The sequence below is a fragment of the Dryobates pubescens genome, chromosome 1, assembly GCF_014839835.1.
Source record: "Dryobates pubescens isolate bDryPub1 chromosome 1, bDryPub1.pri, whole genome shotgun sequence".
Taxonomy (NCBI): domain Eukaryota; kingdom Metazoa; phylum Chordata; class Aves; order Piciformes; family Picidae; genus Dryobates; species Dryobates pubescens.
Genome location: NC_071612.1, coordinates 55,656,475 through 55,677,679, shown reverse-complemented (window position 1 = coordinate 55,677,679; position 21,205 = coordinate 55,656,475). Strand labels below are relative to the sequence as shown.

General features: G+C 38.2%; 1 protein-coding gene across 1 annotated transcript; it reads right to left on the bottom strand.

Annotated features, from left to right (window-relative positions):
• Positions 1-448: 448 nt before the first annotated feature.
• Positions 449-19,662, bottom strand: NEIL3 (nei like DNA glycosylase 3). The gene is made up of 10 exons (XM_054166305.1): positions 19,546-19,662; positions 16,251-16,369; positions 12,034-12,168; positions 10,792-11,005; positions 9,689-9,763; positions 7,247-7,413; positions 5,649-5,818; positions 3,750-4,146; positions 1,757-1,931; positions 449-791 (listed from the first exon to the last, which is right to left on the bottom strand). Exons 1-10 carry the CDS (start codon positions 19,660-19,662, stop codon positions 615-617), a joined length of 1,746 nt encoding a protein of 581 aa, XP_054022280.1. The 3' UTR covers positions 449-614.
• Between the last annotated feature and the right edge of the window lie 1,543 nt (positions 19,663-21,205).

Below are 21,205 nucleotides of genomic sequence, written 5' to 3'. Positions count from 1 at the left end.
CAAAGCTGTCAGGCCTGCATACTGTGTAATTCTGAAGAGACTTTAAAACAGATACATCTAATTGGATATATGCAAGACAGGCTCTGTCTGGAGTTTTAAGTAACAAAGTTCAAGTGCTTGAATTTTTTCATGTGCTTTATGGACTGATATAGCAATGGATTAAAAATAAAGTTAATCCATCTTGTGCAATTCTACTGACTCTTTATTTGCTTTTATTAAATACATGTTTACATTGATGAAAATCTACCAACTTAAAATCCTGATTTAGGCTTTTTATTCATTCTAAAAATCACATAGGCTTGGAAGTACATGGTGCTGTCAAACTTCAGTGTCATTCATATGAAAAAAGAAACAGGTTTGTTTAATTACTAGTGTAACAGTATGTCTAGTATTGCAAACAAGATGTTTATTTCAAAATATTATGCAGTGTAAAAGCAGTGGTTATTGTGAATAGGACTATGGACAATTAGTCTTTCCAAATCTGCAGTTCTGTTGGAGGTATTTTAGTAATTAACCTGTGAACAGGGAAAAAGACAAAACCAAACCAAATGAGCAATGACTAGGAAAGTTGTGTGCTTAAGACATTCTGAGGAACAGATAATAGAATATCACCATCAAGGAATAGCCTGCAAATCTGGCCCATTCTCTGCCCACTTGAAAAAGCCACACTGTTTTTCCTTCTCAAGTGGACAAACAAAAAACCGTTTTCCATTATTGGGACCAATCTTCAACACAGTCTTCATAACACATCGTTTGCCATGGTTACAAAATGGAAAATGCAGGTCAGCCCACTGCCAAAAGAAACAAGTTTTAGGCACAATTTTAGCACATGTCATAGTTATGAATTCCTTATTTTAACATTAGGAATAGAGACAGATCTAGAGAGGAAGAAACTATTCCTAGCAGTTAAGATAATTTTATCTCTTTTGTGATCACTGATTTTAGATTTTTCTGCAACATTAATTGCAGCTGCACACTTAAACTGACTAACTTTAATTCATGTTAACATTTCTTCAAACGAATGCATTATAATAATTTGGTCTTGAGTTTATCTATTGAGTACCTGGTAGCAGGCAAGAGAGTCAAATTCTCCTCAGTCACATACATTCATAGCTAAGAGCAAGAGCCATGAGTTGGCTAGGAAGGTCAGGTTAGGTATTAGTGCAGCAGTGAGAGCAGTTGCCCAGACAGGTTGCAGAATAACATAATCACAGAATTGTCAGGGTTGCAAGGAACCTCTTTTAATTCCAACGTCCCTGCCATGGGCAGAGACACTTTACACTAGATCAGGTTGCCCAGAGCCACATCCAGACGGACCTTAAAATCTTCCAGGGATGGGGCTTCCACCACTTCTTTGGGCAACCTGTTCCATTGTCTTGCCATCCTTATGGTGAAGAACTAATCTACATCTGTCCTCCTCTAGCTTGGATCCATTCCCCCTAGTCCTATGACTACCCAACATCCTAAAAAGTCCCTCGACAGCTTTCTTGGACAGGTCCCTTCAAACTAATGTTTCTGCTATGTATCTGTTCTACACCACACAGAAACAGATTAAGAGCATCAGCATATGCAGGTGCTTTCTCAGCAGTAAAAGTAACTAAAACTGCAGGTTTATAACTACTATTCTGCTCATTGTTTCAGTTCAGTATGCAAACTTTAAACGGATTATATCTGCCCACAGTTATAGATTACTGGGGCAAGGAAGCTACAGGAACAAGAAATTATTAGAAAGCCGGCCCTGAAGTCTTATACATACTTGGAAGTAGTCACATTGAGTTTCTCTGGGGAGAGGACAGGTATAAAACTGCCTGCCCTTGTTCTCTCCAGGCTTTCTCACAACTCTGAGGCTGCAGAGACGTTTATGTTTGCTGCAGCAGGGATGGCCCGTGTTCAACATACGAAGATCACCTGTCACGTTAGCTTGAGGTGTGCTGCAATGACAGGTTACAAAATTACTCCTGTGTAATGTTAAAGGGATTATGAACACCACACAGCCAAAGAACTCTCTTACCAGTACAACATCTTACTCATTGTACACACAAGGACAGCAAAAGAACTCATTTTGTAATGCACCCTACTGTGCCTTTAAAGCTGAATGACTTAGCAGTACATAGACAAAGAGTGTGTGCTCTTCTTGCAAGTATTATACCATTTTTCCCTAGCATTAGCCCATGTCTTAAATTATTTCAAAGTAGTCAATCTACAAAACAAAATAAAATATAATGTTACCACTGCTATTAAACTGCCCACCCCGAATTTCAACATATTCTAAGAGTATTCTGCTCTCTCAGTGGCAAAAAAGACCAACTAATAACTCCAGGTTGAATGTATTTGTATGCCTCACAGAAAAGACTGAAAAGTCACTTTACTAAAAAGTCACAGTAATGCTCTGTGTCATAGTCAGAACAAAGTGATCCTTGATGACAGGGTGGAACAATGTTCTCTGAATAGGATAACGTTTCTTCCTCATGAGTCAGAGAACCTGAATGCAATATACAAGGGCTCTGTTTAAAAACAGTAATGTGAAAGAGATTGATACTGCAAAGTATAGCTTTCCAGTATATTTAAAGAGCAGAAAAGCAGTGATGAAACCTTATTGAAAATAAAGAAAATATTCATTCTTGTTATCAGCTTAGGAATTTTATGCTCTCTTATGTCTGGAGTATTGTAGTCCTGCAGACATCAGCATTTTCTTTCAACACCTCTTTAAAACAAAAGGAAAAAAAAACCCAAACTTTTTATTTTTGCTGGTTTTTTGTCATGAAGTGTTTGGGTTTGTTTTTTTTGGTTTTACGTTTCGGGGCTTTTGTTTAAAAACCAAATGTTTAAGTTGGTGACTTGCTATCTCTACCTGTTATGACTGATACTGTCTCATTTCTTCTTCACACTGCTCAAATTCTTAAGTATCCTATCTATGTCCTCTGGTCTCTATAGGTCTCTACTGACAGTAAGAAGAAACCTAACCTGACTAGCCAGTGAAATCCTGTTTCAGACCTGGTATATACTGTTCTGTATTTCAGAACAGACACACGACCAAGAATTTTGTGGCATATCATGAATATGTCACATTTCTCCTACATAATTTAGCTTTGAGCGGTATCTGTCTCGCACTCCCATTACTGTTGTGTAGGCCTGCCCAACTTTTCCTTGACAACTCTTAACAGATTATCACATTTCTCTTAGCTAAGGAATGGATGTGTCTGAAAGGGACTGTGTAAATAAAAATTCAAGATGAGTAGTGTGTTTAAGTAGTTACATACCAGGGTAGGGAGGAAAGTTAAAATTAAACAGTCATGGGAGGTTCATCAAGGTACCTTTACAGACACAGCTGGATGACAACTTTAGAATATTCAGCTATCTTCCTTTTGTCACCTTTCACAATAACTTCAAAGATCTCTCTAAGGACATTGTATCTACAGTGCTAAGACCAGCCAACTCCTTAGGTTGAGCTTGTGGACTTATTCGAGCCATACTGTCATATTCCATGGAAACAGCTGAATTATGAACAGCTGCTTAGTTAACAGCATACTGGCCAGATGCCATAATCAAGATTTTTCCAGTGACACCCTAGGCCATTCAGTGCCTTTGAAATTTGAGTGTAATTTTAGTTACCCAAGAGTAAGTTACCTCTGGCAGAAATCCAAAGACAACAGTGTGTGAAACCAACAGCTCAGTATTCCATTAATTTTCAGGGATAAAGCTGGTTTATGAGATTATGAAGAGACTTGGTTACATATTAGAATACATACCTGGTTGCTGTATTATATTGGTGAACTGAGGGTACGTGATGAACTTTCTGTTTCTTCTGTATGTGTTTGAAAGAGAGAGGTTGCTGACAGGAAGACAAAGCTGTAGCAGTTACGTGTGTTGCGCAGTCCTTGTCTATGCTTACCCCCGACTCACAGACATTGTTTTGGATTTGATTAAAATTACTTTTTGGAGCAGCACATGGAGAGTGTCCATCAGACATTTGGGTATCATTTCTCAAAACAGCTTTGTTACCAAGGTCTGTTAAGACAAGGGTTGTAGTTCCAAATGCAGCTTTCCTATTGATCTTTATTTCTGTGCTTGGTTTTCCAAATTCATTACAAGGGTATTTCATTAAGTTTAAGGCTGCAGAATCGTCAAAATTCTCTGTCTTTGGAACTAAGGAAAAATAAGCTATTGGTTATAATCTGTGTAGAGTGATATATTTATGACCTCTACTATGACCTCTTGCAGTTTTGCAGCACTAGAGCTAAAAACATTTTTAAATATTAGCTGTAGTATGCAGGCTTCAGCCACTTCATTGAATAATTCACTAGACAATGTCAAGTAAGCAGAGAATTAGTTTTTGAGGTAGAAAAGCTTAAGCATGGAATCATTATAAAATTAGATTTATCCCTAAAAAGCTACTCACATGCACACCTCACTGTTCCTTGTAATATATGTAGCAATTCAAAATGTTTCGGAGCAACAGTCTTGGTGCAAATAACTTCCTGTAAATCTGTCCTCAGAGTAATTTACTCATTTTCTCCCACACAAAGTAAAAAAGAATACAAAACTCCTCTTAACGCAGAAAGCAAGTCTTAGTGGAGTCTGTCCATTACCTCACACATCCCTTCTTAATATCTAAATTTTTATACAAAAGTCTGCAGACACTAGTATGTAACTCATTCCATCTTCCTTTTAGGTCTCATTTCACAGCTGCTTCTGCCCACCAGAACTAGACAGCAGCATTAAAAGCTCCAGTAAGAGACAAAAAAGAAATTCATGGAGGAAATCCAGAATCATCCTTACTCTGAACTTGGAGGAAATAACCCAGCCCCCAAAAAATCTGACATCCTTTTGAAAAGGGTACAAAAATACACTGCTTTTGTTCATATGAAAGAATCACAGAATCAAAGAATCTTAGGGGTGGGAAGGACCTCTAGAAATCATTGAGTCCAAACCCCTTCCCAAAACAGGGTCAACTAGGGCAGGCTGCACAGGAAAACATCCAGGTGGGTCTTGAAAGTTTCCAGAGAAGGTGATTTCACAATCCCTCTGGGCAGCCTGTTCCTGTTCTGTCACCCCCACCTTAAAGAAACATCTCTTCATGTTGAGATGGAACCTTGTGTTTTAGCTTGTACCTCTTTTTCCTTGTCCTATCACTGTGCACCACCGAAAAGAGACTAGCACCTTAATCTTGTCACCCACCGCTCAGATATTTATAGATGTTGATAAGATCCTCTCTCATCCTTCTCAAGAACTAAACAGCTCCAGTTCTCTCAAGTCTTTCTTCACAGGAGAGATGTTCAAGTCCCACAGTCACCCACAATCATCTTACTCATCCATGATAATTACTCTTTTGGCCCCTGGTGATTTCTCCATCAGACATATGCTGCAAACTTCTAATGATTTTAGGGAGAGCTGAAAGAATGGCATTTTGACTCATTCCTTGCCCAAGTAAACTCAAAGGTCACTGCAGAGGCTTGTCTACAGAATCCCACCTACACACAAAGCTAGAAGATGAGACAAGGCAGTTTCCATGCAAGATTTCCCCCAAAATCTGACATTAACTAAAGTTATATGATTCACAATGAGACATTTCTACAGTTCTAAAAACTGCATTAAAACTACAATCCTCCTCCCTTTCCCAGTAGAGATTCCAGACAACAATTTAATACCTTCAGGCCTTGAAGTCAAACAGGCATCACAAATTTCAGCAGAAGGTTTGTTTATTAGGGTACAGCGCACACACGTCCACTCCTCTTCAGATTTCTTTGCTATGTGTTCATTAGAACATGACCCCCTGCCATGAGCCCAGCCAATTAGGCTATTTCTACTCGGAAGTTTGCTGTGAAATAAAAGAATCAGGTTAGTCTTTTGTGATGTTTCTTCTACAAATTACACCACTATGTGCAGAGATGCACAGGGCTAAAGAACAAGTAGTACACAATGTTACGCATGCCTATCATAGCTAGGACTCGATGTCATGGTTTGAGGTTGATGTGTTTTTTTTACCTCAAGGGCAAATCTTTCCCAATGCTGCAGAAGTAATGCAAATAAAAACATTTACATGAAAACAGACCGATAATTAGAAATAACTGATCCACTCTCCAGCACAATGCCCCAGTCTCTTTCAGACTCCCTACCATTTACCCCCTCCCCTCTCTTTTCCTTTGTTTTTTAACTAGTGGTTTTGATCTCCTCATCAGAAGAAATTCAGGAATGTCCTGGCTGTGACTGAGAAGCAAAATCTATACTCCAGACACTTTTATAGATTTATTTATTTTCCTGTTAATTATAATATCTCCTATGTTAATGTGCTGGTTTAGAATCATAGCTACTATTTTACTATCACTACATGTCACCAAGGACTAATTTTATCGTAGTATCTGACTGAACATTGTTAGCATGCTAAATGTAACATGAACTTACCCAGTTGGTAAGATATGTACATAATTTTTTTAAGAACTATAGTTGATAATTCATCCAGCATTTTTCCTAATGCACTTGTTGGACATTTTTCTTTTTTTCACTTTAAGAATTTAAGCACTTCAATTAATAATGCTGTACTTGAGAACTGTTGAATAAGGTGCTTTATTCCAAAAGCATTCCAGTTTACCTTTTGATCCTTTGTGCATTTTGTGCTTTCCTAAGATAAATAGGAAGCTGGTCATAGCACAATTCACATGGAACTGAAAGTGCCTGTAGTAAAAGCTTTCTAAATCTACTAAGGAGGAAGGGAAAAAAAAAAAAAAAGTCCAAGAGACCTAAACCCTACAGTGTTCACTGTACTCTGAATTTATTGAAGTTTTAATTATTCTCAGTATAACTGTACAGCCAGGACAAAATTGCATAGATGCATAGCTATTTAGATATTCCAGAACTGAAGGGGCTATCCTATGAATGAGGTGCTGATTCCTACCTGCCTTATGCAGTTCACCTCAGCTATGAGCAAACATCTGAGCCTATTCTATTCATAACACCAAGAACAAGGTGAAATTTTTTGTGAAGCTGGGAACAATACTGAGTACTCTGAATTGTTCTGTAATTCCTATCATGTGATTAGAGTAATGCCAGGACCTTTGAAAGAAATAGTATCAAAGAAAGAGTTTTTAACCATTTCTAAATACTAATACTAAATTCAGTCAAGTGAATTTAAATATAAAATGCCTAAGGATCCATTCTGTTTGAGAAGTGACATCCTCTTACTGTAAAACAGCACTCTGAGGTGCTTAAGAAGTTTGGTGCTTCTAAGTGTTACAAAGTCACATCATACCTAACATTGATAAGCTGGGGATCTGCCTTTTGACATTGAGGGCAGAAGTAAGTCATCCTGTTGTTCTCTCCTAAACGACACACAGTGATCTTCCCACTGCACTGAGCACAGGCTGAGCGCTTGTAGACTTTGTAGTGTTTGTAGAGTGGAGACCCAGTTTTGCGGCACTAAAACAGAACATGTTTGGAACTCAAATCAGAGATACAGTATAAATTTTATGCCAGCCCTTCTACAATTCAACTGAAGCTAATATTAGAGAAAAAAAGAATCACATAAACTGACAGCTCAATGACTACATAACTATATGAAAATAATTACTTTAAATCAGATGTAACAGTGTCTGGAATTCTCCACATAATGGAATAAAAGAAAGACAACCTAAAAAAAAACCCAAACCACAACATATTGGCATGGCACAGGCATGCTAGGGACTTCTCTGGGCTCAACCGGACCAGTTAGCTCTGATTCAGCACCAGTAATCTTTGACCTGGCACCTGCAGGAGTGTTCTTAAAGTTCTTCAGCTGATAAGCTGAAATCAATGCAGCACATAAAACAAAAATAAACCACATAACCAAAACCATCTTTCTTCTCTCCTAAAAAGAACCAAAACCACAGCACAGAGAAGCTTAGACCTGATCTCAGTTAATCAACCTTCCCAAAACCTAAAGAACTAAGCAATATTGAAATATTCCAGAGATTCTGCAGGAGTCAGATAGCACCCAGTAAAGATGCTCAGCTTCATCTCAGCACTGGCCATGCCAGACAAGTTGGCTCATGAAAAGTCACATGGTGAGCTCCCCAGATCCTAGCAGGAAATCAAATTAAGTACAGTACAAACCCAAAGGGCACAGTGACCTAAAGAGCCTCCAGTGGACTGACAAGCAGGCACATTTCATGAGACAATCCACACAGAGTAAATATAGACATACACCAGCTAGAACTGGCAGAAAAACAAACAAGAAAAACCCCATAGAGATGCAGCCAACTCTGCAGAGCCACAAGTTTCAGCACTAAAATCACAGTTGCTTGGGCACAGTTCAAACAACATCACAGCTGGCTCAGCAACACTAGCCCATTTCTGGCAGGGTTCAATAGCTCTAGATTAATAATGCATGAAGACTCTTGGAGTTCTACCAGAATACAGGTGTCTTTGAGCACAGCACATTTGCTTTTGCTGTGCTCTTATTCATCAGCCTCACTGAATGAGAATGTGTTTGCCAGTACAATCTGGTAATTCCATCAGAAAGAATTACTAATGTATATCTCTTTGAATATTCACAAGCAGTTTGTTTTCTCAAGCTTTACAGTTTGTTTCTTAATAGTTTTCATTATATTTTTACCTTAAAGAAACACGGTGGAGGGAGGGCTTGCTCTCCTTTGAAAGCTCTTAATTGGTGAATATTTGCTAAGTATAGATTACAACAGTTTTGAAAACAGCTAAATTGAGCTACAGAAAGTTTAGACTTGTCAGTCTAAACACCAGGGACATGTTTAAGTCTCCTAGTATTATAGTTGTTGCAGAACTAGATGCTATCTCTTTACTGCTAGACTTGACTACGAAGTTTGGAGAATGAAAAGATTTCCCTAACCAACAGATTAAACTACTCTTCAGTGGGCTGGGGGAAAGCAGGTAGTTAAACAAATTACATGTCTGGCCTTTCTGACTGAAAGACAGTATTAGGAAAGTTAGGTGTCCTTTTCCCAGACTACCAAAAAGAGAATTTTCAGCAGCACTAGTTCCTTGCCTTACACGAATACCAAAGGAAACAGACAAGAATTTCACTGCTGCTGTTTGTTTCTCTGCATGTAGCTCAAAGAAGAAAACATACAAGAATTAGGTCAAATTCTCTTTTTTCTGTTTTGGAGAGTTAGAGAGCAACCAGGAATTGCAGAGTTTACAGAGGAAGAAATGATCCTTCTGATGTTGTGGCAGTAGGGAGAAGCTGGAATATATTTCTTGCAATCAACCAAAAAAGTAACAACTTTTTTCTAACTGAAACAAGAAGTTTCAAATAAATATACTTGGTATTTCAAGTTTCATAAAGGAAGCCACATGAATTACCTTCATACTTCCCTGGGGCAATCTCTAGTTCCCAGTTTGAAGAGTGACCTTTATGTTATCATACATATGAGCGTGCTTAACTTACATCAATTCTGACATGTTCAGAGTGATATTACAGTGCACACACAGCAAAACTCTTCTGGCCCTCAGGCAGCATCTGTCAAGCTGTCCTGCTGCAACTGGGCCAAGCTGTGCACATTCTCACAGTCTAGACTCCCCCATGTCTTTCATTCAACAATTCACAATCAACAAAGAACATACAAACCAACATTCCTGTTCATGGAGATGCTCATCCTGTTGCCTCTTTTTACTGTTTGCACTAGATGATCACATACATCTAATATGCTGTATGTGGTTTCTCCAAAACATGTGCCAATACCTTATAAAAAAGCAGGGTAAAATCGCGTGTCATTTTCACCAAGTGACGTACATGCTCGTCTGACAGTTGGCAAACCTGTAAGACAAGAAATACTTTTTAGACTATTACAATGCTAAGGCACAACAGCAGAAAGACCTGTAGTGAAAGGGCACTTGGAACACTTTCAACTGATATAGAATCACGTTGTTTACTGTTCACATTATCTCAATAGACCAGTATGTTTTTGTATTTTACACTACACAACCTCACTGCGTGAATACCAATGTACTTTGCCTCATATGTGCAAGACATAAGGTAAAAACTTCAGCTGTCATCTTCTGCATTGACCTAAGAGTTCCTGATCACAGGAATCACATGCAGATAACAACTCATTAATTTCCTTTTAACTTCCTCATGGACTGTAATAAAACCCATTCATCATCAGAGGCTCTTTCCTATGAAAGATCTTCAGGAAGAATACTTGAGCTGAAGGCACCACAATTAGAGAGATTTATTAACCCAAATACATTTTTGTTAAGAACTCAAAACCTTAAGTCACATTTTTCCACCCTCTGCCAGCTGACACTGCAGATACAACTAACATCCAGACTGATCCTATGAAAAACTTTCAGAAATACTATGCTTCTACTGCTCTCTGTTACTGCTTTTGCAAACATCAGACTTCTTTTCAACCACAGTATGGAGAGGCATGGTTGAGGATCTTAACCAAAAAAAAGGTATGGTAAACTATACTAGAAAAGCAAACAATGCCAACTAGCAGGAAAGGAATTGAAGCAGCTGCAAAAATAATCAGCTCTACCACATAGGCTATTTTTGGGTAGTAACTGAACAAAGAAAACCTGAGCACTCTTCACTGTCCTTTATATATGTCCTATAAAAGCTGACAATTTAATGGTAGTACAAAAGAATGCCAGATAAAGTTGTACTCACTCTGTGAGGCAGGAATAACAGCAACTACTGCTATGGCAAAGAAAGTTACATTATTAGCTATAATGATAAAACATTGGTGTCTTAGAATACCTTAAGAAACAACAGATTATAAAATAAAGGCAAGAAGATGGAAAAATATTATATAAATATGTAGATATTTTGGTGTCACCCACCTCAACAGCTGGACAAAGACCACTGTCAAAAAGTACTTCATTTTTTATGATATTTCCCACTCCAGGTAATACTGCTTGATCCAGTAACACATCACACAGCATACGGTTTTTCTGCTGTTTAATCTCAGTTTCTGCTCTGGAGAAGCTAAACTTTGGAGAGCAGACATCCAAGCTTTCCATCATTCTTACTTTCTGCTCACACTCAGCTGCACTTCTGGAAAAGAAAAATAGATTATTTTTAATTATCTGCTAACATATAAGTATGATTTTTAAAACAACACATCAAAATATAAGGGAATGTTACATGCAAGTAACAGAACCTTGAAAGTACAGGAAGAGGCATAGAAATTACATTAACCATCCCTTCCAAAAACAGGTCAATAATACATACATGGAACACATATATTGTCCAAGATACAAGAAATCACCTTCTTTTTGTTCATATTAGTTTGAAAAATAATTGCTGGGTCCTTGCTTTGGAACTACTTCCAAGATGCAAAAACCCCCAGTTCTGGGCCATCAAACACAGCTAATTGTATGGATACATGGTCCTGTAGTTACACCACAATCAAAGATGTATTTTCTTAAACCTTGATTTCATTAGTTTAAGCATAATCATTTGAAAATACAACAGCACAAGAAGTGTCAGGTTTACATAAGCTTCTATGTCTTGTAATGTTAAATATGCATATATTTGTTACTTGAATTTACACATTCCTTTTCACCCAAGCCTCAAGTGCTTTAAAATAAAGACTGCAATGTTTTTATTATTAGGAGTGAGAAGTACAATGCTGATGGTCAAAATCATCCATTTAAAGTAAATTAGAACAATCATACCAATTTGCATGCAAAAAGAAAACAAAATAAAACAGAACCTTGAGATCATAACTATATGAAACCGCTAACCATCACAGGTCTTATTCTTCTTAGGGAAGTGAGACTAGCATGGAAATTAAGAGGCAATGGGCTTCAGCATCCAAGACTAAGAACTGAATCAATACAACATTCCTTCCCAGTGTTTACACTAAGTCTGTGGCATGGAACTACTTTAACTGTATGAAAACTCAGACACAAAAGTAACAAAATTAAATTACCATACCAATAAATGTGATACCTTTAGAATGTTTTGTTTCTTTCTATCCAAGCACTTAGTTTGTGTGTGAGTTTTCACAATGCTCTTAAAATAATGTTATATAAAGAAAAAAAACATGCTGTGTTTAATTTGGCTAGTTTCTGCTTTACCTGTACTCTGCTGTCACCTCGAAAAAACAGACAGTGTCCTCAGTGAGCTGTATCTCCAAAACTGGTAGTGCTCCATTTCTGTCTTTTTTTCCATCAGGATTAATGCACATGGAACCATTCATACCGAAGTGAACCCTCAGAGAAAAAGAGTTCTTATGAGTATTTCAACAAGGTTTCCAACTAGGCTATTTTTTGATGTTACAAAGAATTCTTATCTAACCAAATCATTTCACTGGCACATAAACAGTAATTAACAGTACCACGGCAACGAACTACCTGCTTACATAGTGCTCAACTCCCAAAGAACCCTCCTCTGTGAAAATCATTTCAAAACAGCAGTTCTCCTGCAGCCTTCATTATACAAAAGCCAAATCTGATCATTAAGTAACATTTTTTTTGATGTATCACACTGAGAAACTTTCTCACTTGACTTGTTGGTCTTCCAGCATAGGTCCTTAAGTCCACAGGGAGGCTGAAAGAAATGAGGCTACTTTACCAGGCAATTTTCTGTTAAATCAGGCAGAATTCACCTGGTATGAAACTAAATATTTCAATCCCTGTATTTCCAAAATTATTATCATATCAAAGCCACTTTCAGCAACGCCATGACAACTAACATCTGCCATATGTTGTTTTCTGATTTTCTTTGCCTATGACCAAGGCAAAACCTGCAAGTCAATTAAAAATTAATAAAAGAAAGAAACTGAAAAATGCACACATGGTAAAGGAGTAGAACAGACTCTTTAAAGCATTCCTTTTACTAGTTACTTTAAGTGCTTTAAGAGGTCTTACATTTTATAATATATTCTACTGTGAGCAAGTATACTTAAGCAAAGGACATGTTTGACTATGGTCTCTTACATATTATTTATTATAAATTCACCTAGCACATTCAAGTCCTTAATAAAAAAAACAACAAAACAACCCAAAACAAACCAACCAACCAGACACAAAACCCCCCAAAACCTCCCAAACCCACATGAGACACAGGGACTATCCTACTTCTAGACATTGTGTATTACAAAAGCTAGATTATTTTGTAGCTGCAAAAAATATTTACACAAATGACCAAAGAAACACTACATCATTCATGTATTTTCTTTCAGCCCGTCGGTTACATTTCAGGAGCTGGCATTAAGACCATGATTAATGTAACCTTCTCATAGCATTTACTCACTGTTTTTACTTTTTAAAAATCTGTGTCTTTCCAAAACTCTCTTCTTACAAGTCACTTCAGGTGATACAGTTATTTTAGCCACTTTGATGTTCAGTAGCTATTTCCAGTTCTCAAGCACCATCAGCAGAACTGCACAGGCTTAACTAGTCAAATTTCTTTTTAAACTAAACTCTTGCTTCTTGCTACCAATTAGTAATACACTAAATGCTTCCTTCCAGAAAGTTATTTTTAAAGAAATAGCAACTGATGGCTTCATTTACTAAGATCCCATTTAAAAGGAGCATTAAGAAGCACAACTGTTAGCTAACTTAATGATTCATCAGTTCATGACTAGAAAAAATAATTCAGTCATGGCTATGCATTTAAATTGAAAAACTTCAAGAAATCGACAGAATTTCACTTCAGTTTTTCATTATCTTTGATGTCCCCAAATTGGGCAAAATACATATCTTCTCATTTTAATTAAAATAGAAAAGCCACATTAAATCTAGAACCTGTTATTCAAGGATAGCTAGTAGTAAGGAGTTGAAGGTTTTTTGTTGTTTCAAAGTAAAAAGGTGAGGGGTTTGAATTATTTAGTGCTACACAATATTGTAAGGATCTCTTATTTATTTTTTCCCCAATAAAAATAAAATATTGATATCAACACTCTCAAACTATTGTAAGGAAATGTAAAAACCAGGCAATTTGTATGATCAAGGTTTAAGGGCCAAGAGGTAATTCCCACTCAATGGAGTAGATGTCTTTCCTTTAAGGGATTTGCAGCCAACAGTTATCTCTTTCCAAAGAATATTTTTGTCTGTTTTCAGTTATGCAAAACCATTAAGTGCGTTATTAGTTTTCAGAAACTTTTCCAAACCATTTATCACTTCATAATTACATGAACAGCACACCATAGAAACTAAAATCTGGCCATCTTCTTTCACATAGCTGTATCATTTCTATGGCAAAACTTGCAGTCCACACAAGTCTCTCCTGCACAACTCACAAGTATCAGGATTTTTTCATCCTTCTCTGATTTATGGCAAAAAAACCAAAACCAAACACAACAAAACCCAGATTTTTCTAAAAACCTCAATTTTCTTCAGTGGCTTTAATGCCCTTGTTTAACTGGACATCAAAAAGTAAAAGTACTCAATTTTTAGGGTGTCATGGCTCATTTATAGTCAAGAAAAAATAAAAAAAGGCACTTCCACTGCCCACCATGGATTGCAGATACACTGAACATCATTTACTAATTGCTGTCTACAACATGGCAACACTTCAGAAGCATGCTCCTCATGTGCAATTCAGGCAAACAGTAGCCAAACTGTATAAAACAATTTCATGGCCAGGTTATCATCTCCCACCAGGCAGTCATTCCCCACTTGAGAAAATCCAGGAGCATAAAATCAGTTAATTACCCTTCATGGCATAGTCTTTCACAAGACTTGTCTGACTAATATTATTCCAGCATGACTACCAGCTTTTTATTCGTAATTTCAGGACATGATAAAAGCTGGTTTTGTTATGTTGAGAAGCTACGTAAAGAGTCCACATATTGGTAACCCTCCTCATGACAAAATGTCTTATATTTAAAAGTTAACGTCAATAAAGAAATAATACATCCTCTAAAAGCATATTCCTTATTTCCTCTTCCAATAGTAATCCTTAACTGTTATAAGATGCATTTTCTGAACCCTTCCTCTACCCCTTCTCTCTTTAAGATGCACATTTTTAAAGCAAGAGCATGAATATCTTCATTATCAGATTAGTAACTTCTGCCTTCTGTGTAGAGGAGGCTTTTTCTGTACATAACTTCTACATTTCCAGTCAAATAACTGACATAAGAGATTTCTTAAATACAGTTTCTAAAGTTATAATAACTGATGGACTTTTTAAGATTTTTCAAATGACAAATTAAAACTATTTTCATTAAGTACAGTAAGTTATTACAGTAGCTAGAAAGCTTAAGACTTATTTAAGTTCTTTCAGGGTACAAAGGATTGTATTTTCCAGACTGAAACTTAGCCATGTTTTCTTTCTTTCTGAAAAGAAATTTTGCAAGACACTTACTCAAATCCTTTAGTAATAGCTTCTTTCTTCTGATAATATAACACATGTAAGTCACTTAGAAAAGGCTAACATCTGTATCTGTTACCTTTTCTTACTTTTTTCTAATCTTCCTTTATAACTGACTTATCTTTTTCTTTTTAAAAAAAATGCTTTTTCTTCTGTGGTTCAGTTAAATGAAGCACAATACAAAGGAGAGAAACTGATTAGGACCATAATCCTACTCTTCACTAATATGGATACCTTTAAATAGCTATGCAGTCCTGTTCTACTAGTTACTTGTATGATTGTCATGTACTTTTAAGATTCGTTGCATTTCTCTAATAGGAGACATAAGCATATAGCACCATATCTGATAAACAGCGGGCCCCTGATATCAAAGATCAGTCTGCATATCATGCTAGGTAATTACTGATATATCACAGCCTTTATTTATCCAGTATGGAACCACTGTAAACTCTTATAATTGCAGCCAAGGATTTTCAGTTCCATCTCTCTCCTGTAACAGCAGTGACAATGCCAAAATATTATGTCACAGAATTGTGAGGTATTTGTAGATATTATCAGTTCTAAATTAACAAAAATTACAACTTTACACCTTTGTTCAAGATCAGTCACTCAGTAACAAAGCCCACACTGAATGCAGAATTGATGTTGTTTTTTTTCTTTTAAGGGTAATCTAACTGTAACTTCATGCACTTCTCTGGGTTTTGTCCCTAGAAAATGCAATTTCATGTTTGAAACTAAGTTTTTCAAGGAACAGCTGTCTTTTCCAGACAGCTTTACATGGAATCTTAGACTAAGAATAAAGTGATAAATTAACTGATAATGTGACTATATCCAGTATTGCCAGCATGGAAGAGAAGCTGCTTAGAAATTTCTTGTAACATTAATTTTAAAATCTCTAAAGCCTAGGGTAACAAGTTGACCCCTCCCTTTCACATACATACAGTCTGAACACATAGGAAGCCTTTTTCTGGCCACTTACCTCAAAGCTTTCTGATCAAAATACATAAAAAGTTCCTTTCCCAATGTCTGCACTCCCCTGTAAACACATCCAACAAGGAAATCATGACCCAAGGTTCTCTCCTCACTTGCAGCAGTTTGCTGAAAATGAATACACAGAAAGAGATTAAAATAGAATTTATACTACTTTGATTAGCCTACTTTGGTCAAGAGAGCTTGGCCAGAAGGTTGAAAGAGGTGATTCTGTCACTCTGCTCTTGTGAGACCTCACCTAGAGTATTTTGTCCATCTCCAGGTCTCCCAGCACAAGAGAGACATGGACCTGCTGGAGCAGGTGCAGAGGAGGGCTGAAAGGCTGAAAAAATTGGGATTGCTCAAGCTGGAGAGGAGCAGGCTCGGGGAAGACCTTGTACCTGGGGAAGGACTGTTTAGAAGGGCGTGTAGTGATAGGATGAGGGGCAATGGTTTAAAACTGGAGCAGGGTAGATTTAGGATGGACATAAGGAAGAAAACGAGGGAGGAAAAATACTGGAACAGGCTGCCCAGGGATGCAGTTGAGGCCCCATCCCTGGATACATTCAAGATCAGACTCAGTGTGGCCCTGACAGCCTGATCTAGTTGGAGGTGATCCTGCTCACTGCGAGGGGGTTGGAAAAGATGACCTTTGAGGGTCCTTTCCAACTCAGTGCAATCTGTGAATCTGTGATTATAGCATGAGTACACATTCAGCAAGTAGCTGTACTAATTAATTTTCCAAACTGGACAATATTAAACCTTTTCTCCTTAAGCAGCTCTATCAAAATCAATGAGATTATGATCCCATGAAACAGACAGTTACTATTGCTAATGATACCATAACTTAGACCACTCTTTTCCAAATTAAAACAATACATCTTTTTTATAAGGGTGTTTTATGCTTTTTCCTTCAAGTCATGTATTCACAAGAGTTTCAGGCTTATGTACGCTATACAGGTATAATTTGAGTATGAAATACTAGTCAGTGTCAGTTCTGCCAGTCATAGACCTACACTCTTTTCCAAATGCCTCTTGCTGGATTTTTATCCAAGCTAAAAAAATGCTTCAGTGTTTCACATGGGGCATTGTGTATTACTGAAAAGTCTGAGCCCACAGACATATCTCTGCCTGCTAGCTGGAAGTCTAATCTCAGAAGATATTGAACAGCAGGTGGGACACTACCACACAACAATAAAAAGATAATCGTGAAATTGAAGCAATAATCTTTCCTTGCTTCGCACAGGAAACCACTGAAATTGTAAGAAGAGACATTTGCAGGTTATCTGGTTCAAACACCTGCTCAAAGAAGGACTGACTTAAGTCAGGCAGCCCAGGGCCTCATTTGGTCAACTTCAGAGTAGCTCCAGGGATGGAGACTTGCAGCTACCTGGGTCATTGTTCTAGGGTTTGACTACTGTGGTGGAAAGATTTTCCTAATATCTACTAAAAATTTCTCCTACTGTTGCTGGCATCTGCTACCTCTCATCTTCCTGTGTACCTCTGATGGGAGTCTAGCTCTGCCTCCCACATATCTCCCTTTTATGTAGTTGAAGAGCAATAAAACCCCAGTTCTATCAGCTTTTCCTTGTGCACCATGTGCTTCAGCCTACTAATAATACCAGGGGACTTACTCTAGTAAGTTGTCTTTTTCCTACTGAGGAGTCAAAAACTGGACACAATAGTCCAGAAGTAACCTTGAAACATCTGAGGGAAGAATTACTCTCCTCAGCTTGCTACCTACATTGTCCCTAGCACAGCCTAGTATGGGTCTGACCCTATTCCTTAAACAGCACACTAAGGATATGATATTAACTGGTACAGGACCCTAGGTCCTCTTTTTTTATTCTGTGGAGCCATTTTCCATCTGACCAGCATCAAGGCCTGTGTCATTGCATGACATTACTGTATTCCAAGTGCAGGACTCTGCAGGTCTTGAAAATGCTGAACTTCAATTTCTGCCATCCCATTTTTCTCAGCTTGTCAAGGTTCCCCAAAGCAGTACTCCAAGGACCCCAGAACCTGCTGAAACTTACTGTTATCAGAGCCCCAGACACAAGGCACAGATATGTGCTTCAATCACAACATTCAATTGCCATGAAAATACGTATGAAAGGAACTGACAAATGAGCTAGTTAGTGAAATTTCAGAGCTACTCTGCAATCTCTCACCGTATTATCACCTTGAAACGATCCACATTTAAGTAATAGCTATAAAACTATTCTGTCAAGTAGAAAATTAAAAAAAAATGCATAACATCAACATCATTTACTTTGCCTTTTATCAAAATATGAAGGAAGCAAAAGTTTGCTCTCTCATAAGCAGTGCGTCACCCTTTCCAATAAATATATTAAAGTCAGTATGCAACAAGGTTTATTTTGAGACACTCAGGTTCGTTCAGACTAGGAAGTAACTGAGACTGAAAAATAACTTCTTTTTTTTTCCCCAAAAAAATACTTCACCTTGAACTTATACATGTCTTACCAGCCCCAGCAGAGTTTCACACTAGCGAATTATTTTATGCTGCCAACAGAAAGGATAAAACCTAGTAGATAAATTATATAGTGTGCAAAATGAGAGCAGATGTCACATTCCTTATTTCTTTAAATAGCTAGTCTAGTTTTTGTTGTTGTAGAGTTTTTTGGGGGGGGGTGTTATTGGTTTGTGGGATTTGTGTGTGGGTGTTGTTGTTTTAGTTACAGAACTAAAACGTCTTTTTTGGCAGGCCAACTATACCTTTTGCTCATCATGTTTTGTCCAGATTTGGTAATAACTTACAAGACTATGAAAACTCAACGACACTTTAAAATTTATCCCGAGTGAACAAGAGCGACTCTAGAAGTTTTCCCTCATTATTTCCCAAAGCTTTTATGTTTCTATAGCTTCGGCTGCTTTTGACATATCCGACCTGCTATGGCTTATTTATTATGCTAATCGCAATATCTTAACAGTTTAAAGAAACAAACAGCAGCCACGGACACACTCCTCCCCACCGCCAGGGGGCGGTAGTCAGGGCGCAGGATCCCTGCGCACCCACAGGGCGGGCTGGAAGGCCACAGGCAGCTCACGTCTCTCTTTCCCCTGAGCTCGGTCCTGACAGCGCCGCGCTCCAGTGACTCCTAGATTAATTTGCTCTCCCCCTAGCCTGGCGGCGTTTACTGCCGCGTACACTCAGGACATCAGACATTGCGTCTCCCTGCCCGGCCCCGTTTCTGAGCGGAGGAGGGCTGTTTCCTCACCCCTGACCTGACCCGGCCCGGCCCGGCCCAGCTGAGCTAAGCTCCGGCCCGAGCCTGGTTCCTCACCGCGTTGCTGGCTGTGGCTGGCAGGGCGCTGCCCCGCGCGCTCCGCACCGCCTGGCTCCGCCGCAGCCGCGCCCGCAGCTTCTCTGCGTGGAGCTTACAGCCCGGACCCTCAACCATGGCTGCCGCCTTTGTTCAAATCAGCCGCTCACTTAGGGGTGGTGCTGCCGCGACGGGGCAGCCCCGCCTCCGCCCTGGTAAGCGGCAGACTGGAGCTGTGGGGTTATGACAGTTGGGGGAGGCGTACGGCCTCTAGGGGAGTTTCGGCCAAGAGAGGGAAACAAGCCTCACGGGTAGGCTCGGATCTTTTCCAGCCCCGGCCAGCTTTTGCTGTTCTGTGAGACCCTTCAGGGAAAACAACATATCCCGTTTATTGTGTTCATAAGTGTGAACTTCTAATGTTCTCAAATACCTAATTAGTTGTCGCGGACTTCCACATACTGTCTAAAACACCTTTGCAAGTACATCTTCTTTTAGGAGTTGGTTAATGTGCAACTGGAAGTTAATTTCAGCCGTTAAAAAGTCAATATTAAATAGGTTTTTGCAGTCAGCCCAAGTTTACACAAGGGAAATAATCCTTTCTCTGCTGCATTTCAAATAAGAATAGGTGGAAGAAACTCCACTAGCTGTAAGAAAATTGAGGAGACTTGCATTTGAAGGTAGAACATTAAACACTATTTAATGTGCCCACCTTGTGAAGTATACTCACACTGGTCAAAATCTCTCAATATAATTTCATATATAAACAGTCCATATGCTGGATTGTATCTGAGTTCAATTAAAAAGCATTTTATTCCTGAAAGAATAAGGTTTGGGGTTTTTTTCCCCCTGAAAGAAAGTAACTAAATTAGGTGTAAGCACATTTGCTGAAATCAAGTTAGGGTGCGCTACTCTTTGTTGCATTTTGTGCTGTCATCATTCTATATTAAAACAATAAGGCAAATGCTGCTGAGATAGGAGTGCTCGCTAGCCAGGGAGCAGAACCCACCAGTGTTCCAAAATGGTATGTGAAACTCAAAGTGATTTTTCTGTTGCCTTTGACTCCTTATTTGCTGTTTTTTCCAAGGCAGTTAGAAACCAATATGTAATTGTGATTTCTGTATTCAAATGCAGGCACCTTAAAAGTATAGATAATAACAATTTCTGTTACTTGACAAGCAAATGTAATTTTTTATTATAAGGGATTTTATAACTGGATATTTTTCAGTAGATGGTTTGTTCTCTGTGTTACAGCAGGTAGGGTTTTCAATTCCACATCTAATTCGGCAGGTTTATCAGATGCTGCAATACTAGCTATTCTTTAAACTTCTCTACCCCTTTTTCCACCCATGTAAACAATGACTTTTAACTAGAGAGTCTACAGTAACTTATCTTTTGCATGCACTTTTATTCCACTAGAAGTGGAATTCCAAGTACATACAAACTACCGTTGGTGAACTTTCTATTGAAGTGTTAGGTGGTTGATCAACAACTGAGAGTTTCTTCATTTTGAGAAAAGTGTTTATGAATACAATTGTAACAAAGGAGTGAGAGTTAGCACTATGAGAGGTACCAGTCTGACAGTTTTATAGTTTAAAACAAATACCCAATGATGAACTCTAATGAGGGTGGTTTTTAAGTATAAGTATCTAAATTATGGAAACCGAATGACAAACAGTTGTTG

Excerpts from the sequence above, each read along its gene's own strand:
- NEIL3 (XM_054166305.1), bottom strand. The coding sequence starts at position 19,662 with ATGGTTGAGGGTCCGGGCTGTAAGCTCCACGCAGAGAAGCTGCGGGCG. Across the intron at positions 12,169-16,250 it reads TTTGATCAGAAAGCTTTGAG|GGTTCACTTCGGTATGAATG; the intron begins GTAAGTGGCCAG and ends TTTTTCTCTGAG. Across the intron at positions 9,764-10,791 it reads GTCTTTGTCCAGCTGTTGAG|GTTTGCCAACTGTCAGACGA; the intron begins GTGGGTGACACC and ends CTTGTCTTACAG.